This window comes from Numida meleagris, chromosome 1 (genome assembly GCF_002078875.1).
Source record: "Numida meleagris isolate 19003 breed g44 Domestic line chromosome 1, NumMel1.0, whole genome shotgun sequence".
Lineage (NCBI taxonomy): Eukaryota > Metazoa > Chordata > Aves > Galliformes > Numididae > Numida > Numida meleagris.
The window spans coordinates 170160106-170186375 of NC_034409.1; the positions used below are offsets into that span (position 1 = coordinate 170160106).

Genomic DNA, 26270 nt, shown 5'->3' on the forward strand with positions numbered 1-26270 from the left:
GTTCAGAAAACAAAACATTAAATGCAGGATTTGTATTTATCATGAAGTCAAGGCACATGTCACACAATTTGGATGTGTGAATGTGTTTATACTTACCCTGTTTTGATTATGATTAGAATCTTTTGCATGTAGATGGCTTCTGGTGTCCCCTGAAGGCTTTGGGGGTGGGGAGCTGGAGAGGAGACATGATACCATTACAACTATAAACTGTAATCCCTGCTGCCTGACTGCAGGGAAGCTGCTATCTGCATGGGACTTCTGCTGGGTAATGAGCAGAAGTCTGTTTCTCCTTCAGAGCTGTTTGGGGGCATTAGCATCTGTTTGTTGTACTTCAGTAGTGACTCCAGTACAGTCTATATATACGTGCACTGTGAAATGTAGAATTAAATGCTTTCAAATAGTACTTCAAAAGACTGTCTTCACACTGGCTTTATTTACTTATTTGTACTAAAGTTTGGTAATAAGGATCAAGCTTTTCATTTTTGCTAGGGGTCTGACCAAGGTCCATCAAATCAAGATCAGGCATTGTCAGCCCAACAAGCTGCTGTTATTAACCTGACGGGAGTAGGGAATTTCATGCAACCTCAAGCCACAGGTATGTGCTTGCTGAGCCTCCTTTTCTAAGTGTGTACGTTGATAAATTCACACTGAAATGAAGTTTGGTCTTTATGATTTAAGAAGATAGAACAACACACTGTGTATTATCAGCGTATGAATTGTACAAGAAATATTTGACTTTCGAAGCACACACTTCTCTGCTTTGTTTGGCAGTTAAGTGTAGTAAATTTATTATATCCTTGTCACACTTGATATGAAAACAACATACAGGAAAATTCCTTGCCAGACTTCATTGAGGAATGCTTATCTGTGTGCTGAATATCCAGTATAATAAACCTCTTGGTGTCTCCACAAGCGCTTCATAATCTAATTATGTTCTAACTAACCAAGTATGTATATCACATATATTTTATCCTGTACTGTTTCCAGTTTTACTCAGACTAATTCTGTTGACTCTTTCTGTTACGCTCTTCCAATGCCTTCCTTTCCCTACCCTGATAAACTTGACCTGACCTCTTTGACCTGCCTGCTTTCCCCTTCTCCTTTCTTAGTGTTGTCTCAGCTTGGCTCTGCCATGAACAGACCTGGGCAAAGCCTTCCTCAGCAGAGACTCCAGCTCTCTTCTGCCTTACAACAGCAACAACAACAAGCCTTGCAGCAGCAGCAGCAACAGATACAAGTAATCCAGCAACTTCACTCTGACTGTTGAAAAAAAGACAGTAGTAATAACAGTTCTTAGCTCCAAACTCAAAAATCTTGTTTTCTGTTTTTTTAACTGTCATTATGGTTTCAGAAAGAAGCAAACCTCTGAATTTTGGCAAATGATCATGAAAAGACTTGAAATCTGTGATCCTCTCAGCTTGGAGCACTGAATTTATTGTTATTCATTTAAGCCATCCACCTTCCCAATTTGATAACATTCAAGGAGTGCTTGTGGCACATTACTAAATAAACTGCCAGGTGCCATTAGGATTCCAAAATAACAAAACTGTAAGCACCTGCAAGTTCAAATGTAGTGCAGCTATAGGCAGTATGCGGAAACAGTTCTGGCAAAGCATTCCTTCAGTATTATCATTGATATGATTTCTGAAAATATGAAAATACTTCTACTGCACAGTCGCCTTGTGAAGTACATACAAAATAATACATACGTGGAAAATGCATTATGCTAGAAGTGTACTATGTCACCAAATGTTCACTGAAGTTGCTGAGTTACTGCAAGGGATAGAAAGGGCAAAGAAGTAGCTGTCTGAGAAAATGTGTAAAACATTACATGCCCTCAGGCTTCTGTGCCACTGGTGCTGCTTGACTGTACTCATTGTCCCTGTACATGGTACATTTCTTTTGTTAACCTAGTGCTTCCTCCGTTTTTGACCCCCCTCCCACCTTCCTGTCATTCTTTCTGATGTGAACCATAGTTTTGTAGCTAACACTAACAAGCTTTTTCTCCTCCTCCTTTGTGGCAGCAGTTGCGATTCTTGCAGCATCAAATGGCTATGGCAGCAGCAGCAGCACAAGCAGCTCATCTGCGACAGCAGCAGCATTCAGGCAGCCACTCAAAAAGTAAAAGGAAAAGAGCCACACCTGCCCTTCCAAAATCCTGAGACTTGCTTTTTTTTTTTCCTTAATATAAAAATGATTTAAAGGTGATTTTTTTTCCCCTGTTTAAAAAGGATAAAGCTTAAAAACAAATCAGTGTTTTATAGTACTGTTGGGAAATGGAACTTTTGACGTTACACTGAAAAAAGATGAACTTGGTGGAAGCCAACCCTACATAACAGTGACTTCATCAATAAAGCAGCTGGGGTCTGGCTTCCTTAAGTCACTTAATTTTTTTAACAGAATGTTTTATCTTGTATTTTTTATCATTCAGCAGCATTGTACATAGTAAAAGGGTGGAAACAGAAGAAAATGAACTTTGTATATGTAGTATTAGTATTTGTTTATTTAGTATAAAAAGGTTTGTGAACACCGTAACAAATACAATTTTTACAAATCCACTTCTGAAAAGATCTTGCCTTTTGTTCACTTGGGCGTTATACTTTTTATTACTTTGTCTATCAGCTTCTTCACCTCTTTGTGTCTTGTAACGGCTCTGCTGATACAGTCCTGAAGCTTGGCTCCTGTCAGAGGACTTCCACCTAAGAATTGGGGGGGAAAAATATTGGTTTTCCACTTGTACTTCAGTTAAGTATCCCTAATTGTATTTTCCAAGTCAAAGTATTAATATAGCAATTCTCTCAACTAACAGTTTTCACCTGGGGCATTATACAGCTTCCCAACTATAACCTCAGGCACAGGAAGGAAACACTAGGGCTAAAATGTAGACATGCTTAAAATCTGTCTTTTGTGATACAGAGGACCAATTACGACCTTTTAACATCAGTCATGCTGCCTCCTTCAAGATGAATTTTAACAGTAAGTGGTTTAATCAGTACTTAAGCAATCTGTCGTCATAAAGGGCCCACATTTTACAAAGAAATGCAGGTACTTAACATATAGGTCAAGAAAAGACCATCCTCTTCGTAAGTTTTTGTGTGGTAAGCTTGGAAGTACCTGGTTTATGGACAGAACAGAGTCTGTCATCTTCATCTGTGACAACAGTCACTGTTCCAGTTGCTAAGTCTTCTTCTTCAGCAGTTGGATCAACAATGAGTAATGTGCTTTTGAAAGGAAAACATATGCAGGTGTCAGTATCAGATGTACCATAAATACCATTGCAAAATACACAGTATTAATTAATTTTAATGCAGTCTTATGAAATACTTCTATGCTGATGTAGTGCTCAAGCTTATCTATTTTCTTATCATACTGTACCAACTTAAAAAGCAAACAATGGATGTATGTCTCTTCAAATATTAACTGTTAGAATGCATCTTTGTGCAGGTTTCATAAATATGATATTTCAGAAAAATACCAGTAAGCTGCTATTTGAGATATACAATCACTAATTGCACAGTAACACAAAGACAATGTTTTTAGGTGTAGGCTGTGCTAATTGCTACCAGTGCTTAAGGCAAAATACATTTGCAATGGTAGATTGATCAAAGTAGTTCTCAATTTCCTGCCAGCAAACTCCAATAGTTCAAAACTGGATTTAATGAGTTCCTTAAGGAAACCACGATGAGATATCATACATCATACAATGCAGGTCATTCAAAGAGAAATTATTAGTTATGAAGTTAAAAACAGCAAACCAGTGAAGAAGAGGATATCAATTATAGGCCAACTTTGTACAAGAGCTTGAAGAAAAGCCCAACAAACACAGTTCAGCCTTAGTTTTCTCCTTAAAAAAAAAAAATAATGAACACCACGCAAGAAAAACCCACAGAAACCACCACCGGCATTACTAACACTTAGCTGCATCCATAGCGCACAACCTAAAAAGACTGAAATGCATGCATCTCAACAAGGAAGATGATATATGAAGTTTTCAAGAAGTCTCAAGCACTGGCACAGCTGCCCAGAGAAGCTGTGGGTGCTCCATCCCTGGAGGCGCTCAAGGCCAGGTTGGATGGGGCCCTGGGCAGCCTGAGCTGCTGGGTGGCACTGCCCGTGGCAGGGGGTTGGAACTGTGTGGGCTTTAAGGTCCCTTCCAACCTGAACCATTCTATGATCCCATGAACATCTGTAGAAAAGTAAGTCAGAATTCAGAAACACACACTTATTTAAGAGAGAAAGTGAGACTTCTTTAGCAACTTGATGCAACACTCAGTTTTAGTGAAGGGAACAAAGACCAGCCTATCTGAAAACTTCCTTCCAAAGGCAATTTTAGGTCTACTGGGAAATGTGCTATTTATGTGCAAATAACAACCTCCTGACAACTGTCTCCCTATCACGTTATCCAAGTTCCCTCACTTTCAGTCTATATCAAACTTCAGGTTCAAGAACCAATATTTAAGCCATTAATAAAAGCACTTTAAGGTATTGATAGCTTTCTAGTTTAAGTTTGGTAATCGCCTGGTCAACATTTCAAGTGTAGCAGTCCCCTTGCTCCATCTCATGTGCCATAAACCCCTGACCTCTCTTAATCAGTTTTGTAGCACAGTAAATAATAATTGTGATTTCCTACTTCTGTTCTATGGAGCAACAGAACACATACTTAACAGACTAATGAAGAGGCAATAAACAATTTCAGGTGAGCAATCAAGTTATCAGATGTGATTATTTTGAACTCTCAGCTTCTTTACCTACAGGAACAATAACTTAGGAGTGCTGATCATGTTTCACACTGGGTAAATATGTTTTCATTATCTAGAAGTTTTGTTGTAACTGGACCAGTATTTTTTACTTCCTCTGTTGACAAATACTTGATATAAGCTGTTCAACAACTACCATTTTTTATATCAGTTATGTGCATACACTTCTAAAAGATGATCTCTATTCCTAGCTTTCTTTTCTCTCAAAGATACTGCATAAACATACAATACCTATTCCAGAAATGTCAATTCTGGAGTACTTCCAAGCCTTTCCAAGGCTGGGAAACCATTCTGCTTTAAGTCACAGGAAGAAGTTGGACAGACTTTGTTTCATTCTGCAGCATACTCATTCATAACGCAGAACTACAGATCAGCAGGACAGGCATTGGAAGCAAGAGCAAGAGAAACAGCACTGCCCAAATGTTCTTCACTAGCAGAAGTGGATGAGACGTGCAGAAATGTCATCCTTAGCATCTTCTGGTTTTTGCTACTTCTTTTAAATACTCAGCTCTTTTTTTAAGTACAAAACAGATACAGACTTACTCATCAAATATAGCAAAGGATGTGGCAACTGGATGCTTTCTGATAACCAAGGGATTCTTCTGCTTTAAATTAACTTCAGACAAACCAGTTTCTTCATTTATAGTAACAGATGGCAACTGTACTGAAGAAATGAAAATACTGCATTGGTACAGCATTAAGCATTGCTGTTTTCAGTAGGCCTAGAGATATCCAAGACTACTGAAATATTTCAGCTGTTCTTTTACCCTATTGCTAAGCCAGTGAAAACAGATGAGAATAGAGTTGTGGCTACATTACTGGTGTTCCTGTACAAAGCATTTTTTTTTAAATTCAAGAGAAGTATTTTGCTTAGAACTACGTGTTCAAGTAAGTATATAACATTCTTGCTTACACTGAAGCATTTTCTGCTTCCAAAATACCACACAATTGCAGTATCTTTAACAAAAAGTATTTTTTCCCACCCAAAAAGCCTACTGGATATACAGATATTTCATAACTCTGTAGAAAAAAATGCAATCTGGTCTTCAGATAACTCGTGGTCTGACAACACATACAGTATTGGAGATGGAAATCGAGAGCAAAGTAGCTATAGGAATTCAAAGGCACGCTGGTCACACTAAGAAAGGAAGCCTTACTGTAAGCTTCTCTTCATGCTGTTTCCTACATGTGTGTTTAACCCACATCTTGCAAAGGATCAATCCATATACTGCATGAATGAAAACATTTATTTCAAACTATAATGCATTAAGCTTGGAATATTCTGCTCTGCCAAATAAGAAAGCCCCCAGCTAACTCTGCCTACACAAAATGGATGAACAAGGGAAAATGAACAAGGTAAGACATTTAATGACCATTTCTGCAAGCAGCAGTGGTCAGAGTGTGTATTACTCCAGAGAATACTTACCATTTTTCAGTGCTGCTAACAGAGCAAAGGTACTGGCATCCAAGATGTTCCCATCGTAGTCCAGACATATGATATCACAGTATAACACCCAAGCAAGCTACCAAAAAAGGGTTGTACATGTGAGGTATTACAGCAGCTAAGTAAATGGTGCAGTATCTAAGAAAACACTGGCCACATGAACAAAGATACTTATTTCTTACGTGAGAAAGAAATTTTTACACTTTAAACATAAACCAAGCTATGCTGACTAAGAAACAAAACCAACCAAATCTATAACCCCCCCCTTACTTTCTTTAAGTTGTAACACTGATCTTGCTACTATGACCCTCTTCATTTGGAAACAGAACTTACCTTGCCATCTGCAATGCACAGATCTTCTTTTGCTATTATCTGTGAACTAAAATAAAACAAGAGAGTAAACCAGGGAACAGAAATTTGTCTTGCAGTTGTTTGTATTTTAAATGCAGGAAAATGGCTTACTTTTCAATCACATCTGCAATGAACTGGCTTGCTGCTTGAGCCTCCTCACCAGGAGGTCCAGAGCGAAACCTCGTTGAGCAGAGAGATGGAAATTCTACATTTGGAACTAGGGAGCAAAGGTCATTAGTTACAAACTAATGGGAAATCACCAATAGTGATCGGACAATAAGTACTTCTAATACCATTTTATATACTTCAAACAAAAGGTAAAACCAAGACTTTGTCAGTCAAGCCTTCCTACCTCTCCCCTCAAAAAAGAAATTAAATATGGCTTCGTACTAAAGGACTTCTACAAGTCTGTACTTGGAAATATATACTCAGTTGAAAAGCCAATACTCATATGTACCATTTTCCGTTTGTATTCCCACTATGAACATCATGACCACATACAAACTCTTCCATAAGTGTTAAGAATTTTTAATTAGATCATGAAACAACACCATATTCATCCCACTGCCCGGCTTTAATGGTAACGCTGTCTGCTTTTCTTCAACTATTAAAACTTGATGATTTTGACTGAAAGCAAAAACATGCATAAACATTTGTGGGGAGGGAAAAAAAGCAAGCTGAGACCATAATCAAGTTCAATGCAAACACCACTCTTTGCAGAAGATCTAGTCCCACAGAATTAAAAACCACATAGGAATGAAGATGTACTTTGATTTCTACAGTTCCCTGAGAAATAAGTAGTTTTTGTTCCATTCTTTTCAAAAGAGGCATTTTTTGTCTATTGAGACAAAAAATTAGACTCAATAGACTTCTTGAAGTCTATTGAGACTTCAAGAAAAGAGATAACATGCCTTTGCACAACCTTGCACAGTGCAGTATTTCAGAGATGAACTACCATCCTCCTTGTAACATACATACTTAACCCCCAGTGGAGGCTTATTTTCAACTCAGGCTGGAACCAGGAATGAGAAGGTAGCTCTGCATAGAAAACTCAGAGCAGGGGAATTATTCTGACATTTCTGAAGCACGTGAATGGCTTTTTGGAAAAGACTTCCTGAAGGTCAATTTGGAAACTGATTTTAGGGAAGGTAATACAGTTCTAGCCATTTTCTTTCTTTTAAGAGGCCTTCACAGCACACTCCATCTGTCCCATGACTACAGCTGAAGCAAAAAAGCTGAGTAAGAACGATACCAAAATCTTACCGATATATCCCTTATTAGCAGAATCTACTGCAGGTGCAGCAAGTTCCTGGAATAAAAGTGGTAAAAATGAAGAGCTGAGTTTTGTTCAAAAAGATTTTCCTGCAATTCTGTTTATGAAGTATCATTTTCTTGCCAGTTACTATTACAATGAGATTTACAAGAGCTATTTATAATGAGTCGATTGCAAGTTAATGGGTAGCAAACTGTCTCTAATTTACCTATGGGAAAACTTCTCACTGCAGAGGTGTGAAGTGATTTGTCTCAAGGTTCGTGGCAAGCCACCAGTAGAGCTGAGCCAACAGGGCACTCAACAGCTCAGCCAGCTAATCACCAACTCACTCACTGATCAATCTGAAGAAACTTGTCAGTTATTCTGTTTGTTATTTCTGGATAAAAACTCTTATATCCTTCTGTATCTTCCCCTCTACACAACACACGTCACAAAATACATATTCTCAGAATGTACAAGTAGTACTGGACAATTAAATAATTACCATTGAGGCTTGAAGTAACCCAAGACTGTACTTCTGTCTGACTGGCATATTATTGTAACTCTGTGGGAGAGGCACTCTACAGATGAATGTACAAATCCAGCTAACAGACAAGTTAAAATAAAAACCAACCATACCGCTTTAACTCCGCAAATTACTGTAGTATTTCCCAACTTCACCAAGGCAGAACCATCTGCAGTTGTAATTGAACCTAAAAAGATAAAGTGCTGTTCAGTAAAATCTGGTCTTTTCCATCCAAAGGGCCTTAACGTCCACCTTCACAGAGTTTACTGTGAAGTAAACTGTGAGTTTACTGTTTACTCTCCATCATTTTAAACCAAACGCAGTCTCAGCAAAGTCTTGATGGACCCAGGATGGGAACAGAACTTGCCCCTCCATCAAACAGTCAAAATACTGGATTACTAGCAATCCTAAAATTCAAGCTAAGAATTGCTGAATCCATTATCCAAAATGTGTTACTAGTATTTTTTTCCAAAATGTTACCAAGTAAGTCTGCTTCATTATCTTGATCCAGTTTCCCCACGTCCACCATATTATTTTTGGCTCATTCATGCAAATTTAAACTAAAAATATTCCTTAGATTAATAGCGCTCAGTGTTCTCCTAGAAGAAAACGTATCTTTTGCCACACAAATAGGTGTAACAGCAAAAAAAAAAAAAACCCAAAACAGCTCTAAATGCCACGATCCTACTAGTGGAAACCTTTCAAACAAGGACAGCGATGACAAGACCACTTTTTGACTGGCTTACAGCAAGGCCTCTTGAAAAGGCAATGTTATACAAAGGAAAAAACCTGCAGTGTCACTTTGAGCAATAATCAGCAGCTGTTCCATGGAGGTATACGCCAACCTGCGCTTTGCTTTTAGAAAGTGATATCTAAGAAAGACAGGTAAGGTCTCTGCTCACTGTACAGAGGCATCTTGCCTCTGCTTGAAAACAGTTGCTCATCAGGCTTACACTGTGTCAGTGTTGACACAGACGCTGCCTTCAGCGTCTACAGGGTAAGCTGCTCATCTCAGAAACAGCCAAGCTCCCAAGACCACCTAAATAATGCTTTGCACACCAGCACAGGAGCAGCTCTGAATAGATTTGAGCATGCTGTTACCTTTAATACTTGTTGGAACTATAAATAAAAATGCTCTCTCTTGTTTCAAACTGTGAGCACCATGAAGACTGATCAGCAAATCATTAAGTGTACTAGCTATTATGAGATTAATAATACCTCCATTATTATTATTTTTCATAGAATTGTTAAGGTTGGAGAAGATGACTAAGATCATCTAGTCCAATTGTCAGCCCATCACCACCATGCCCACTAAACCACGTCCCTAAACAGAATCACAGAATCATTAAAATCACTCCAAAAAAGTACTTACCTATGTTTACAGTAGTTGCTCGGAATTCACCCAACTCCCTCCCATCAGGTCGACAGTTCTCTTTCTAAACAAAATTTACAAAGGTCAAATTAGAAAACATTCTATCAAATAACACACCAAACATAACATATTATATCAAACAACAGAATAATATATTTATTAAAGGAAAAAATAAAGCATTCTCTTTCTTTTAGTAGAAATATAGTTACAAAATAGCTAGGGAATGCTCAATCTTATTACAATTTGTTTTTCCATCAACTGATACCCAGTTTGGGCTTGTAGATCACAATTTTTTTTTTATTTTAACTTATTTAGAAGATTAATATAAAAGATTGACTGTCTCAGGGATAAGTACTACAGGCTAGATTCAGAAAAGCATCCAGAAATGGATACTCATTGAGGACTACCTGTCTACAATTCCCTTCCTTACTCTCACCCAGCAGAGCTCTGACAATGAATGTCAGAGCGAACCAGAGCGAACCAGACCAAACGTAACACTTCTAAATATTGCCAAGTCAGACATTATACAACAAAACCTGAACTTGAAATCAAAAGCAGCATCAATTTATTTTCATGTTAGAGCTGTTCTACTATTCATCACAATTTCAAGCTTCTCAAAATCAGAGACTTTTGAGCAATTACAAAAACTGCAGTAATACTGTGCTCATTTCCATGTCAAGACTATTTCAGTACTGTATAGATTGTATGCCAGAAAGTTAGCAGCTTTCCTTCACAGTTACAGTGAGCAGTCAGTAGGAATATTTTCTATTAGCAGTCAGCAGCACCTGAGAGCCCAGCCTTTTTATAAGAGAGACAAACCTCCATCACCACCTTGGTTAAATTTAACTCACACTCTTTACAAGGCCAACAAAAGCACTTACACACCCACAGTTAAACAGGAACACAACCTGCGGTAGCATCAATGCCACAAGCAGGAAGAAAAACAACTTCTGAAGACTCACAACCATTTTTCCTCAATATGGTAAGGTTTACTGTTTTTCCCTTGGAGCTTCAGGTTTCCATGCAGACAAGAAAGACAGTGAGGTCCAGAGAAGGGCCTGGAGCACAAGTCTTACGGGGAGCGGCTGAGGGAACTGGGATTGTTCAGTCTGGAGAAGAGGAGGCTCAGGGGAGACCTTATCGATTTCTACAATGACCGGAGATTGTGGCGAGGTGGGGGTCGGCCTCTTCTCACAGATAGCAGTGATAGGATGAGAGGGGACGGCCTTAAGATGCTCCAGGGGAGGTTCAGGTTGGGTAGCAGGAAAAATTTCTTCTCAGAAAAAGCAGTGAGGTGCTGGAACAGGCTGCCCAGGGAGGTGGAGCAGTCACCATCCCTGGAAGCGTTCAAGAAACGTGTGGGCACATTCAAGGCACTGAGGGACGTGGTGTAGTGAGCAATATTGCTGGTAAGTGGACGGTTGGACTAGATGATCTTAGAGGTCTTTCCAACCTTAATGATGTTATGATTTTAAGTTTAAAAAGCACATGCACGCAAGAGAAACCTGCAAACACCAATGTACACACGCACATCATCTTCTACTCACCAAAAATCTTCTGTAATATTCCAATGGTTCCACTGTTCTAAAACAGACAGCAAAGGGAGTTTACATGCAAACACACAAGGAAAGAGCAGGAGAGAAAAGCAAGCTAGAAGCCTACAGCAACGCGTCGCTTGAGAATGAAGACGGCCAGCAAAGCTGCTCAGCAACGCGGTCCCCGAAAGACCCGGGAACTCCGAACTGCCGGCTGCCCCGCGCAGCGCCGCTGCTTTTAACACAGCCACCCCCGGGCCCTCGCGAAGCCCCGTAACCGACCAGCCCCCCACCGGCGGCCTCAGGAGGAGGAGCCCCCGCCCTCGCCACGCCGCCTCCCCAAAGCGGCCCGGCCCGGCAGCACCGCCCGAGCGGACCTGGCCTCGCACGGCGCGGAGACCGCACTGATCGCGGCGCCCCGACTCACTTGAAAGCCGTCGCCATGGCGGCCCCGCTGCTCTCCTCGGGCGCAGTTCCGGCCCTGCGCAGCGCCCGGCCCGGAAGCCCGAGCTGGCGGCACGGCGCGGCGGGGCGGGGGAACGGCGGCTTCCGCATCGCTGGAGCCGCGGCTCCGTGCAGCCGCTGGCTATGGCGCTGCCGCTGTCACTGCCCGAGCTCGGCGCGGTGCTGGCGGCCCTGGCCGCCCTCCTCCTGCTCCTGGTGAGAGCCGTGGTCCTCCCGCGTGGAAGGGCGAGGGCCCGGCCCGGCGCGGGGCCGGGGGTCCCGCCGGCAGCGGCTGGAGGAGGGGCTGTGCTCGCTCGAGCTGCTGTGGGGGGAAGGGGTTCTCACCGCGCGTGTGGGAAAACCCGCCTCAGTGCGTGAAGCTGGGGCGCGTTTTGGTTGTAGAGGGCGTGTGATGAAGTAAGGTGCGCTGTCCTGGCTCGGGGACCCGCAGCGCGGGATTCTTGTCCGCCGCAGCGCCGAGGGAGCTGGAGGAGCGTTTCGGCTGGGAGCTGGAATGGTGCAGCACAGGTGCTGCTGCCGCTGCCAGGTGTCTCAGGGGAGGGCTCCCCCTGTGCGGTTTAGCAACGCATGAAAGCGACCTGCCTCCTGGTTTGGCAGCCGTGTGCTGTGCTGCTCAGCAGTGCCACAGGTCCCAGTAGCTCTGCGCGGGATCAGAGGCACAGATTGCTGGGAGGAGGTGCGCTGAGGCTCGGGCCGCCGCCTGGGAAGCAGGCAGAGCAGCAGCTGGGAGCACTCTGTGGCCAGGGCAGGTGAATGGCCCTCTGTGGTGCAGTCCGTGCATTGGGACAGGTTGCCCAGGGAGCTGGTGGATTCCCCGTTCTGGGAAACATTCATGGTCAGACTGGTACGCTGCGTGGTACGCAGCTTGACCTAGCTGTAGGCATCCCTCTTCATTGCAGGGGGGTTGGACTAGATGACCCTTCCAACTCAAACGTTTTATAATTCTGTGATAAAATCCTTGATCTGTCTTGTTACCAGAATATCGTTGGCTGCCCCTTGTAGCGCGTTCAGCAGCTAGATAAACCTTTAATGGAATGCTGGTAGGTAAACGGAGCTCAAAAGTTTTCTCTTTTTTTTCTTTTTCAACACAGGTTTGTATGATCGCTCATGTAACCGCAGTAAAAATGCCAACCCTCCACCGACACGCAGAAGAAAAATTCTTCGTTAGTGCAGAAGGCAGGAAAGAACCTGTACCGAGCATCCACGACCCCCCTACAAAGGAACTCTCTGTTGTTGTGCCTTCATACAATGAGGAAGACCGGTGTAAGATTTTTCTTGTTTTGAGGAAAAAAACTAAAGTCTATCTGTTGTTACTGTGGTAGTGCAGAGGTCACTCTATGCTGGCCGTAGGCTTTAGCAGGCTAGATTATGGTTCTGTACATAGTTTCCAGAAAACAGACCAATTACACTGAATTTCTAAGATATTGTGTAATTTGATTTCTTCTGCTAAAAATAGCATGGAGCACTTGTAGCAATCTGCTTTATTTTAATAAAATGCAGCAGAAAGCTGCTTATTGCACCGGTAGTTGCTCTAAGGCAAGATGTGGAAACAGATTTCTAAAATTGATTTGAGAACTTCCCACTCTGTAAGCAACGGTTGCAATCTCCGATGAGCAAGAAAGGGGTGATCTCCTGGTTCCAAATCTGCTGTTTGGTGTGGCCGTAATTATGAAGACGAGACACTAAAAAGTGAGCGGTTTCTGATCTGATAGAAATCATGAAGCTCTAGAGCTGTACTTGATGTTGATGTGGTAGCTGATGTTATTCCTGTTCTTGGTGAGTGAAAGTACTGAGCTGTTCAGGATTCCATTAAGAGAAACGTGGACATGAGGTACGCCTGACCCTTTCTAGAGAAGAGTGCATTCCTCAGTCCTGGTTCTCCATTCTGACTTCCAGTAAGCAAGGGCTTAACATGTTCCATGTGCTTTTCACTTAGTTGTCCCTCTCTTTGGAGACAGAATAATCACTTGAGGCAAAGGCAGTCAGTCATAAGGCTGAATGTTTTTCTGACCTGCAAATGGATCAGTGCCTGCTCTGCAGCTGAAGCATCATGGCCAACAAGCCTTAGTAAGAGAGGACATGGTGCTAACTGTCGCTGGGAGCTTCTCTTGATCTCTGTCGCTTTGCTTCTTTGCTTGAGCAGGAGAAATCAGAGCTGATTTACAGGGTCCATCTTGGAGAATTTCATTTTTTTAATACTTTTTAAGTAATTAGCTGATTCGAAATGGAATGTTGGTTCTTATCTTTAAAAGAAATGTTTTTACCTTGTCATGCATGTATGATTTTTTTTTTCATTGCCTTTTTTGCATCCAGAAAGGACAGGGCTTTGAACTGCATGTTCTAAACTTGTTCACTGAAGCTAGTGTTGTACGAATGAGGCAGTTTTCTCTTCTTCTCTGTTTGTTGTCAGCTTGCTTGTGCAGATGCTTTTTGGTGCCTTTGGTGTTCAGCCTGTTACAATCTACTAAATTCATCTTTTTGTTTTTTTTTCCCTCTAGTACCACTTATGATGGATGAAGCTTTGGATTATCTAGAAAAAAGACAGGTATTTTAATTTTGCGTTCAGAAAACATTATCTTTCTATGCGTTGAGTATCAGAAGTATGTGATGTATTAACTTTGTTATTTTGGTGTATAACAGCCTCTTGGAAGTAAAACATCTGTCTTATCAGTTCAGTTACTTTTGGATAGAGTGCTGTAAGGCATTTTTTTTTTAATTAAATTGAATGTACTACTGTATGATGCATGATATCTCTCCAAGACAGAGGTGAGAATTAACAATACACTAAACTTTTTAAACTATGTATTGGTTGGTCCCAACCAGTTTTTAAACATTTGTTGTTCCTTCGGGTTGGTTATTTGGGTTAAGAAGCCTATTTGATGTTTTGTTTGTCTGTTTTAACAGTAACGTTGCTTTGAGCTTTCATCTTTTATAAATTAAGATGATTTTTCAGTTCTAAATGGTAGTTGAGGAAAAACATGACGACCAGTGTAGTCATCAAATATGGCATCAAATATGGCAAAATTATTTGAACAAAATTACTACATTAGCAAATTTACTACTTTATATTGGATCCTTTCTGCACATGTGAATGAGTTGAAAACTGCCAGAGATAAAGAATGCTGATGTTTGAAGGACTGACTGCGTACTTCAGAAATGGCATGCAATGCATTATTTCTGTTCTCATTTTTAAGAAACGAGACCCTTCCTTCACTTACGAAGTCATAGTGGTTGATGATGGTAGTAAAGATCAAACCACTGAGGTAAGGAAGTAAGCAGAGGTATGGATTTTTACATTGCAGTTGTGAAATATAACAGTGTATTTTGGCACTTTAAATACTTGATTCAAATTCATGTTTATTGTCCTACATGCATTATGAATGTCACATATACTTAAGCATACACATATAATTATTTTTCTGTGCTAGTATTCCTAATTGGCTGATGTGACAGATGCTTTCCTGTAGGTGGAATTCTAAAAATTCTAATCCCAGCTTCAATAAACAACTTCTAAAATATACTTCACGTTCAAAGTAATGTGAATATGATCTTGAGAAAGCATAAGACACCTTTTAAAATACCTGCTTCATACTGTGATTGACAGGACAGCTGGCATTTTGTCTGTCTCTTCTCCATATCTGTCATGACATTGTTCATTTAAAAATCCCAATGCCCATAGCAGTGTTTACCAAATAATTCTATATTCTTCTGCTTCTACTGTGGTGAACGTTGACTTGCGACAGCTGTTAGAAAAGATGAGAGGAAAAAGCTCATGCTTTCTTTCCCCCGTAGCGTGGAACAAAACCTGCACATCCCTGCAGTGTGAATGGGATTTTTCATCACTGAATTTTTGTTTAAGACCACAGAGAGCAGCAAGACAAGTGAGAAGTAGGTAAAGACAAGCGAGAAATAGGTAGTGGTAGTAGAAAATCATTTTCTTTTAATAAATGTTTTTGTTAGTATAAAAGGTCTGAAACTGTGTGGTATAAGTTACATTAGGACTGTGAGTCTTCTGGTCTTGAGTGGATGGGGTTTAAAATTGCTTGGAGGAATATCCTGTGCTTCCTGAATATGGCTGCCTCCTTCAGTCTTCTTGTGTTGATGGTGAACTACTTCTTATTTTTCCAGACAGACTCCAGCAAACACTGGCAGTGTATTTGTTGAGACTGAAGTGATTATAGCTCTGTGCTATTAAGGGAAAAAAAGGAAAGGGTGAGCAAAAGTAAACTTCCACCTTGAGCCTTTTTTCTGTTTTATGCTGTTTTTTTTTTTTGTATGTCTATCAGGTTGCAATGAAGTACTGCGAGAAATACGGAAGCGACAAAGTGCGAGTGCTTTCTTTGGTAAAAAATCGAGGGAAAGGAGGAGCAGTCAGGATGGTAATTGATGCTTTCATCTCCTTCTCTGTCTGAGCTACCTGTACCCAAATATGCAGAAAACAGAGCTGTGCTGATATTCATTTTGAATTCAATATATTAACAAAAATGACTACCAGAAAACTGAGTAAGAATTCCGTGAATTAAAGCAAAAACTCTTTACAAAGTGAACTTAATTTAGATCCTGGAAATGTTCTCATTCTGCTCAGAAACAACTTTGCAGTTTAAAAAAAAAACAACAAAAACCCAACCTCACAGATTAAAGGTTTTGTAGAGGAAATACAAAGTTTGCAAATACTGTTTTCCAGCTCATCGCTCTTTTCTATTTAAAAAAAAAAGCTACTTATCAGCTGTATTTCCTAGTAGAATGGGCAGAATTTATGCTTTCACGTATTAATATTTGCACACAGATATTGCCATAAAATCACCATATCCTTAAAGTAGCTGTTGCACATTTGGGGGGAACATTTTTGCCTGGGATAAATGACACTGTTCTCTTATGGAAAAGGATGGTATCATTTGTGAGCTATCAGAGCCTTTATGAGCCTCATGAGAAACTGTAAAATGTAGAGTTAGTTATTATTCCAGGAATATTTTTATTCATGTATACCATGTATGCAAATTTTAAGCTATTTCTTTAGTATGTCCAGTTATTCTTTTTCTTTTTTTTTTTTTTCCGTAGGGAACACTAGTATTTTTTATACAGCAAATTGAGAGAGCATGATGCTGAATCATTGAATTTTTGTAAGGGATGTTATTTTTTTAGTTATTCCAGAAGGAGGCCAGTAGTGTATGTGATCCAGTTTTGCACTTCAGAGTGTAGAGTGGGGTCCCTTAACAATTTTTTGAGTCCCACCTGCTCGGTTTTGACAAAACATTTGGCAAAACCTCTGCTAATTGTTTTCTTGCCGTGACCCCTTCAATACTCATCAAAGATCTCATTGCCAAGAATGTGGCAAAACAAGCTACGAAACCTGCTGCGTCACAAGTGTTTTGCAGTGACACTGTGACTTAAGATTTATTGTTTCTCAGAACTAATTTAAGATTATCTCTTGAATTCTTTTGAAATATGTTAGAAAAACACAGCACTGCATCCTCCTTTCCATAGCTCAAATGACAAAGGAAAGCTGTCCAGTGCAGTGGCAGCCACTAATTACTGCTTTGTGCTCCCCTGTGTAGCTGGCTGTAGCCACCTGTCTCTCACCATTTTAGGTGTAAATCTTTCAGTTCGCAAGCTTCTGTGGATAGGGATTCTGTGGATAGGGATCCTTAACGTCACATGTTCAGCCCTGTCTGTCGTTCCCGGATGGTGTGCAGTGTGTGAAGTTTCTAGATGTTATTACAATATAAATACAAGCACTGATTTGGAAGGCGTAGATTTTTTTATTGGCTGTTGTGATTGCAGGGGGTTCTTAGTTCTCGGGGGAAAAAAGTTCTTATGGCTGATGCAGATGGAGCTACCAAATTTGCAGATATTGAAAAAGTGGAAGAAGGTCTAAAAAATCTCCAGCCGTGGCCCGTGAGTATAAATTCTGTTGTTTAGTTTAATACATATGCACACGGTTTTGTTTTTTTTTTTAATAATTCCCTTTAACGTGCATTGTTTGAAGTCCAGCTGAAGTTCTGGGTAGGTCTGGTAAGTCTGAAAACGTTGTGCTTAGAAGTTGTGAGAATGGGCTGTCAGGAGGTAGCTTCCATGCAGTTCTTACCTCCTTTGCATTCACTGTGCCTACGAAACATGCAACACGTAGTGTTCTACTTCCCATTCTTCCTGTGAAGTTGTTACAGTCATTAGATAGTCATTGTCTTGCCGTGACCTGAAAGAACTGAGTTCTTTTTTCATTAGCCCGGTGAGGTTCCCAGAAGGCAAGAAGTGGTGCCCAGCTTTCCAGTGGGAGCTCTGCTGGATGCAGCTGTGTGACTGGAGGCAGCTCCCACTGCCTGTCTGTGAGTGTAAGCACGCAGGGGCCGCTGGGTGGCAGTGTGTCCCTTATGCTCCTCTCTACCACAGCGGCTACTGGGTCTCCATCATCAATCTCACACTCAAATACAGCAGGTTTGGGAGAAAAAAATGCAAATATTCTGTTTTGATTATCTCTTTTTATTTAATTTGAGATTATGTTTGTGAGTTGTACCATGGTATTTAATTTATTTGAAGATGCATCCATGGAACAAGTTTTTTTTATCCTTTTCACAATGCAGTATTTAAGGGAAAACATACAACTTTAGATGCCTTGTTATGCTAAATGCTTACATGTGTTGTTCACTGCATTTCACAGAATCAAAGAATGGTTTGGGTTGGAAGGGACCTTTAAGATCACCTAATTCCAACCCCCCTACTACAGGCAGGGACACCTCCCTCTAGACCAGGTTGCTCAAAGCCCCATCCAGCCTGGCCTTAAATGCTTCTAGGGAGGGAGCATCCACAGCCTCTCTGGGCAACCTGTTCCAGTGTCTCACCACCCTCACAGTAAAGAATTTCTTCCTAGTACCTAGTTTAAATCTACCCTCTTCCAGTTTAAAACCATTTCCCTTCATCCTGTTGCTACATGTGCTTACAAAAAGTCCCTCCCCAGTTTTCCTGTAGGCCCCCTTCAGGTCCTGGAAGGCTGCTGTCAGATCCCCTTGGAGCCTTCTCTTCTTTAGGTTGAAAAGCCTCAGCTCTCTCAGCCTGTCCTCATAAGGGAGGTGCTCCAGCCCTCTGACCATCTTCATGGCCCTCCTCTGGACCTGCTCCATCAGCTTGATATCCTTCTTGTGTTGGGGGCCCCAGAACTGAACGCAGTACTCCCACATGGAGTGGGCAGAATCGCCTCCCTCAACCTGCTGGTCACACTTCTCTTGATGCAACCTGGGATACAGTTGGCCTTCTGGGCTGCAAGTGTGCATTGCCGCCTCATGTTGAGTCTTTCATTAACCAACACCCACAAAACCTTCTCCTCCAGGCTTTTCTCAAGCTGTTCTCTGCCTAACTTGTATCTGTGCTCGGGATTGCCCCAATCCGGGTGCAGGGCCTTGCACATTCACTGTATGCGTACTTGAGAGGAACAGTGTAGACTAAATTGCTTATAGATGATAGGTATGAATAAACTGCAGCAATTTGTCTGCACCATATACAGAGTGTATTAGCCTTTACATGATCTGTTAGCTGTAGAAGATACTTATTTTAACTTTGGAATCCAGCAGTAGATAAAGTGTAGCTACAAAAAGTAGAAAAATATGTGGCTTTGAAGTTTTTAATCGTACAGTTCTAATCACTCTTAAAGGTTTCATATAGAGTCTCAACAGAAGATTCCAGTGATTCAGAAAATGTTAGTTTAACTAACTAATAAGTCTTTAATATCTATTCTTGTGCAGAACCAGATGGCTATTTCCTGTGGTTCTAGAGCTCATCTGGAAAAGGACTCAATAGCAAAGGTTTGTTTCCCTTTTCTGCTGTGTACTAATACTCAAAATATTTCCATTATTTGATTCTGCTATACGGATTTTACAGTTAAATAAACATCTATAAAATAATGGGATCTTAAAAAGCAAGAAATGCTTGCCGTGAGTAGAACTTATGCTCCATCACATTACAAAGGATGTGTTTTACATTTCAGGCACCACCAACTTTGAACTGGTTTTAGTTAGTGTTCCAGTTGAAGGATTTCATTTTCCTAGTCGAGAGCATCTTAGAAGCAGAAGTTCAAATTCCTGACAATTAATAGCTAGAGATCATTTAGGTTTGCTGTTATTAGGAGGTAAAGTTTTAGACATAGTCTGTAGAAGTTAACATTTTGTGACTGATGAGTTAAAGCTTCTACGGGAGTAGTCTCTGTGTAAATGTACATCTTCTGCCAGTACTGGTAATGGAGTGGAAGGTAACTGATGAGCTCATTTTTATTGATTCTCTTCCAGTGCAGGAGCTTGTTGATCTACAGATCTTGAGACCTGTTCAAAGTGAGTTAGGGGTAATTAGCTATAAGCTGTTTGAAGGGTATCTCAATCAGTGGGAAAGTACTGTAATTTTTCTGTATTACTCATAGTAACATTTTTGAGTTTTGATCACACAGACGGGTACTGTTCAGTATGTGGTTCTTGCAGAATAAACAGTGCTGCATAGGCACAGTCTTATCTTGCATCTGGTTTTCTAATGTCTTGGCAGACAGTAGTTGACAAAGCGCAGGCATGGAACTTGTATTGCAACAGACACGTTGCTGGACTAATTTTTTCAGCGTCATTGGATGTGTTCATCATGTTGAATGTTCTCAAGAGTGAGCTTTTTTAATACTGATGTTTAATACTTGAAATTATTCTTATATGTAGACACAAATTATCAAATAGTTATAGAAGTCCAAAAGAAGTTATGCTGGTAACGTTCAGCCCCTGGTAGAACATGAGGCTTTTTTCTTCTGGTTCATCAGATGGTATCGGAGCAGTTCTCTGGGAAGAGTTCCTATAAATACTGCTGGGTATATGTTAACATCCTCAAACAAAAAAAAAAAAACACATAATTTTCAGAAATAAGGGTAAATCTTTGACAAGGAATTCATGTGCTTGTGTGACTGAATACACCATGTTACTTACTAGTTGTACAGCCAGTGAGTCCTGGGGGTGTTGTAACGACATTGTCTCCATAGTGCTCGGTGGAGGCCATGTAGCTGATAAACTGTAGCCCACAAAAATCCTTCGTTCTGTGTTGAAGCTCAGAATATACATAGATTTTCTTGAGTGTATTCATTATTTCTTATCATCTTTGAAGGATCTTACTAGGTGACTGGGTGCAGACTAAAGAAGTAGTTTGCAGGATGAGAGTATTCCTCCTTTGCTTTCAGTTTCTCCCCCTATTTCTTACTTTTTGATGGTGCAGTGTTACTGAATGACAGTCATGCACAAGTAGCCTTGTGTTCTCTGTCACACAGTAGCTCGCCTTCACCAGAATGCTAGAGAATCCACACCAGATCCACCATTAACCCGGGGCTAGAGTGCTTTTCTGAGAGCTGCGAATTCCCTTAAGCCAAAGACTATTACATAATAAGCTGAACATCATCTCATTTTGCAATCAAGGTTTGAAATTATTTGCTTTAAAGTCATCTCTTATCACCTAGAGATGTTTAACGGTTAAATTGCTGTCTCCTAAAGATTTTTGCATGGTATTTAGCTTGCGGTCTTAGATACAATCATCTTAAATTCAACTTAAATCACCTAATTCAGGAGTGAGTTCAGAAGTGATGGGTCTGAGTTGTAGCTGTTTGGAAGCTGTCTCAAATGCAAGACTGGAAGTGATCTCTGCAAACGCAGAATCAGCCTCTGGATTCCATTGACAAACACATCCACGTGATATGATGTCAAGAGCACAAATGTAACCAAAGAGTAGACTGGGAGGATCACAGACCATTGCAGTCATGAGTTGAAATCCAGGTTTAGGCTTCTGCTGCACTTAATATGGTGCTTTCCAGTATGAAAAGCTGCCATGGATCAGGGAAAGCAGCGACAGGAACGTGGACTCTTCGTGTTTTCTTATGTGTCCTAACCATGAGCTTGACTGGCAGGTCTTTCCTTTTCTGCTGTAATTTTGTTTCATTGTAACAGTTGGAAAGTTCTGGTTTGCTTCCTGCGCAAAAGAAAAATAGTTCATGAATTTTGAAAGCTGTTCATGAAATGGTTCTTGTCCTGAGAGCCAGCTCTGTTCAGACACTGCCCTCATCATCTAAATGAAACCATCTAACTTCTTCCCTTTTGTTCACAGCGCTCTTACTTTCGAACTCTTCTCATGTACGGCTTCCATTTCCTTGTATGGTTTCTCTGTGTCAAAAAGATCAGGGATACGCAGTGTGGATTTAAACTTCTAACCAGAGAAGCTGCTTTGCGGACATTCTCAACCCTCCACGTAGAACGCTGGTAAATTTTTTGTTGTTGTTGCTTTTGTTCTTGATTAACATGATTTTGGAAAAGGAATTTCAGCATTGCCACTTCTATGAAACGTGATGTCTGTGGATAAATCCTAGCTGTCCAGTTTCTTAGTGAATTTTAGTACTACTTGTAAAGTAATGTAGGTTTCTTGTTATGGTAAAATATCTCGGTATTTGCTAGCAATTCTATTATATTTGTAAGATGTACTCATTAATTTAAGATGCTATAAAGTGATGCGTAGTTATTGAGTTACTTAAAACTGTCTTTCTTACTGTTTATCTAGAACAGTTCCCTGAAGAGGGTAATGGTCATTACTGCTGTTATGAGCCTGAAACACTGTTTCCACATAAATACCACAGATTTTCTAAATTTCCTGTCCCACAGCTGTCGCTAACAAGAATGGTGGCTGTCCCCACTTAATTAAGTGTTATCAAATCTTTTCAAACTATTCTGTTCATCCAAGAAGATCTCACAGGCTACTGCTTACTGATAGAGAGGAAGATTACTGAACATGTTCCCTACAAAAGTGTATGTAATCTCACAGTCCTAGTCAAAGCCATCACATCTGGTTTTAGGCTGAGCTTTAGTATCAATAGTCAAACCGTATCGCTCCTAGAGAATAGAATTGCAAAGGTAGTGTTTGGGCACGCAGATCTGATGTGTAACGTTACAGCTTCTGCTAGATTGAATCTGGAACTGTGGGCATTTAGCATTGACAAAATCACTTGCCTAACTGAGTAGTTTTCTTATTTCCATGAAGAAAACTATAGCTGAGCCAGAAGTGTGATTTGTGCTGCTGTCTCCATAGCCAAACTTGATCTGTAAAATCACGTAAATTTCATTGTCAGGAGTTCTCTAAATGCATGGTGTGCATCTCAGAATTTTCCAATTTAACTTTCTAGGTTGATTTTCTAAGGCAACAAGGCTGGTGAAGGGCTTGGAGAATATGCCCTGCAAGGAGAGACTAAAGGAACTGGGGCTGTTTAATCTGGGGAAGAGGAGACTGAGGGGAGACCTCATTGCTCTCTTCAAATACCTGAAAGGTGATTGCAGTGAGAGCGGGGTTGGTCTCTTCTCACTGGTCACAGGTGACAGGACCAGTGGAAATGGCCTCAAGGTGCGCCAGGGGAGGTTTAGGTTGGATATCAGGAAAAACTTCTTTACAGAAAGGGTTGTTAAGCACTGGAACAGGCTCCCTAGGGAGGTGGTTGAGTCACCATCCCTGAATGTGTTTAAAAACCGTTTGGATGTGGTGCTCAGGGACGTGATCTAGTGGTGGGTTGTTAGAGTTAGCCTAGTATGGTTAGGTAGTGGTTGGAATTCATGATCTTGAAGATGTTTGCCAACCTGAGCAATTCTATGATTCTAAATGTTTTGAGAAGGAATATTGAAAGAAATAAATGAAGGCAACTTAATCTGAGAAAACCCAGTCATCAATTTTATTTGTTATTCTGTTCTAAATTGAAGTTTTTGAATATAATTGTACTTACTGGTCAGACACATGTAAAGCAATCAGCTTTTTATTTAAAAAAAACTCTAGTTCTTGTTCTGCCCTTTGTTGCTAGAAAAGAGTAAAAATGATTGTGCTGTACATTGTCATCTGCACCCCACCATACAGGAATAGAGGCAGTGATAAAGGGATATTGCTTATTTATTTTATGATAATTCTATTGTTAGTGTGTAACACTTCAGGTCTCAGTATGCTAATTCACTGTGCTTTTATGTGCTGCTATAAAATTAGCTATCTATGCTTCCTTGTGGATTATTTACAACAACCCATAAACTAATCCTGTTAGTGCTTTCCTTTTTATCTGAAACTTACTGGTTAGCAATGAAGAATGTTTTTGTTAGTCAAAAAAAGAACAACTTAAATTCTTCCATAAAACAGCTCGTCAGATACTTTCAAGTCACAAATTTGCCAAAACTAATAGTCTTTTTTATTATGTTCTTTAGTTTTCTGCCAGAACAGGCAACATATTGTTTGCTTCTCTCCTCATCTGTCTTTCAGGCAGTCCCTGTGCTTTCCTCCCCTTATTTTCCTATCTGTTGGCTGATTTCAACCAAATCTGACAGAACAGTAGAGGTCTCAAGATGGAAAGCTTTGCCACTGCTGAGGAAAATACTACAGTATGGACTCAAAAACTTATCAGCTTCACAGCTAACATTCAGTATGTGCAACTGGAAGCTAACACTTCAGTGCACAAAACAGATTACTGAACCCTTTCCAGTTAGTATTTGCAAGGTATGGAAATAAACTGGGGGACCAGGAGGAATAAGCATGCGGGGAAAGTGAGTATGTTAAATGAATGGTAGTTCTAAGTGAAATGTCTGTGGTGTACAGGCAGTTGGGATAGCTGCAGTAGGAAATGATATGGAGACATCAGACACCTATCTCATAGAACCACCTATTGGATTTCTTTGTATTTAATAACACGGTAATCAGAAATAATCCAATAATAAAAATTCCTTCTTTTAAATAAGACTGGTCTCTGATATGTTTCCATTGCATTGTTAGTTTGTAAAAAAAAAAAAAAAAAAAAAAAAAAAAAAAAAAGAAAATAAATCCTGTTATGTTATGGCACAGAGGTTCTGTACGTCATGGGTATGGAGCTGCTAGAGGAAGAAATAAATAGTCCCCTTCTTACGGCTGCCAGGTAAAATCAGTATTCATATAATACAGTATCCCTAACTGAACATTCTTACTGAGACCATCTGCGAGGGATTGGAGAGAAACCACTACCTTAACATTGGAGAGGAGGCTCCAAAATAGAGGTTTATTACCACCTCTGCATCACTGCATTGGTGTTACTTGACATCTGAAGAAATTACTTGATTCTTCTTGAGTCTTAAAATCCCATTAGTTAAGTACTGAAATAAGAATTCAGTTCAGTTTGGTCAGTGATTGGGTAGTCTAGTAATAACAGGGAACGTGCAGCAAACAAGCAGCATTTAATAGGGTCATGTCCATCTGGGAACCAGCAGCACAGTCACTGAGTCTGTCATGGGCTCCCCTGTTGCTCAGCCAGTGTGGTGAGCTAGCAAGAGAATGAACACAGGTTCTGTAGAAGCCTTGTTGACCTTTCTGCACAAGTTTTGGCAGGTTCTGGTTTCTCCAGCTGGAACAGGCTGCCAAGAGAGGTTGTGGATGCTCCATCCCTGGAGGTGTTCAAGGCCAGGTTAAATGGAGCCCTGGGCAACCTCTTCTAGTACCAGATCTGGAGGTTGGCGGCCCTGCCTGTGGCAGGGGGGTTGGAACTGATGATTGCTAGGGTCCCTTCCAACCCAAGCCATTCTATGATAATATTTAGACTAAACGCTGATACATACTTACTCTTGATGTTAATATAAAATGCCTATAAAATTGGTTATCTAATAATCCCTGCCGTGAATTCTTAAGCTTATTATTGAGAATATAAGTATGCACACACAAAGGACAAGATTTCCTTCCATCACATCTAGAATGTATCTGCTTGTCATCTTGGGCGACAGAAGAAGGGATAATTTCAGGATGTAATTCATTTCATCCTAATACAGGGCTCTAAAGTATGCCAAGTGAAGCGTGGCCAGCAAGTGTTCATTTCCTGCCATCAACTACAGAGAAACTCTGGACAACTTGTATAGGAGTTCTCTCTACTGTAGGTGGCTGAAGTTCAGCAGTGTACGTTCCACTTAATGTAATAATGTTTAGGAAAAAAGTGTCAGTTGCTTGTGCTTTAATTGCATCCGAAGGATAAAAACATTCAGACCACTAACCCAAATTTGTATCTAAGGCAGCTCAATTTCTGGTCCGTGTAGGCAATGTCAGTAGTCTTCATAGACTAAAAGCCAAGACAGTTCTTCCCTTTTGCTAAAGGAATTCAAAAGCATCTGTACAGCAGACAGCACAAGTGTTGAATTAGCACTGAGTAGAAGGAGGGTGCACTGAAGTGCTGGGTGTTGTCAAATGCAGAGCAGTACTTACCCAATAAATAATATGGGTTTTGTCTGTGTGTCTCTCAGCAGGATGATAACACACCTCCCTTAAGCAGTGTTAGAAGCACAGTTGCTTTCCTGGAAGCTGAACATCTCATGGTCTGGTAATAGATACGTCCATGTAAGCAACATAGCTATCCTGCTGCTAGGTCACAGAGATTGAAAGACTGTTAGGTTTCCATGCTTACACTGTTATCAGAGAGACCACAATTAAATGCTTATGCCTTTTTTAATGTTTCACTGGTGCCACCTATAAATGGAGCCTCGTGTTTCCATATTCACTTGCTGTAGACAAAAGTGGGAGTGGGGAACAATGGGAGGTGGCATC

General features: G+C 40.6%; 3 protein-coding genes across 15 annotated transcripts in view; 2 read left to right on the top strand and 1 right to left on the bottom strand.

Moving 5' to 3' along the window:
* Positions 1 to 2558, top strand: part of SUPT20H (SPT20 homolog, SAGA complex component) — a 34292-nt gene extending 31734 nt beyond the window's left edge. For 11 of the 13 annotated variants that reach the window (XM_021377491.1, XM_021377575.1, XM_021377530.1 and 8 more), the window contains 2 exons: positions 490 to 595; positions 2025 to 2558. In XM_021377491.1, coding sequence (XP_021233166.1) covers positions 490 to 595; positions 2025 to 2125 — 207 coding nt within the window. In that variant the 3' untranslated portion in view covers positions 2126 to 2558. The remainder of the gene's footprint in view (positions 1 to 489; positions 596 to 2024) is intronic. The other 2 variants (XM_021377539.1, XM_021377589.1) reach the window with 1 other exon arrangement.
* EXOSC8 (exosome component 8) lies at positions 2484 to 11817 on the bottom strand. The gene is made up of 11 exons (XM_021377602.1): positions 11665 to 11817; positions 11250 to 11286; positions 9703 to 9766; positions 8444 to 8517; positions 7816 to 7861; positions 6664 to 6769; positions 6535 to 6580; positions 6184 to 6280; positions 5301 to 5421; positions 3115 to 3221; positions 2484 to 2699 (listed from the first exon to the last, which is right to left on the bottom strand). Exons 1-11 carry the CDS (start codon positions 11790 to 11792, stop codon positions 2584 to 2586), a joined length of 942 nt encoding a protein of 313 aa, XP_021233277.1. The 5' UTR covers positions 11793 to 11817; the 3' UTR covers positions 2484 to 2583.
* Positions 11768 to 24447, top strand: ALG5 (ALG5, dolichyl-phosphate beta-glucosyltransferase). Its single transcript, XM_021377609.1, has 9 exons — positions 11768 to 11897; positions 12794 to 12965; positions 14201 to 14247; positions 14897 to 14965; positions 15989 to 16081; positions 17484 to 17597; positions 19436 to 19495; positions 21807 to 21958; positions 23979 to 24447. The coding sequence occupies exons 1-9, from the start codon at positions 11826 to 11828 to the stop codon at positions 24022 to 24024; spliced, it is 825 nt and encodes a 274-aa protein (XP_021233284.1). The 5' UTR covers positions 11768 to 11825; the 3' UTR covers positions 24025 to 24447.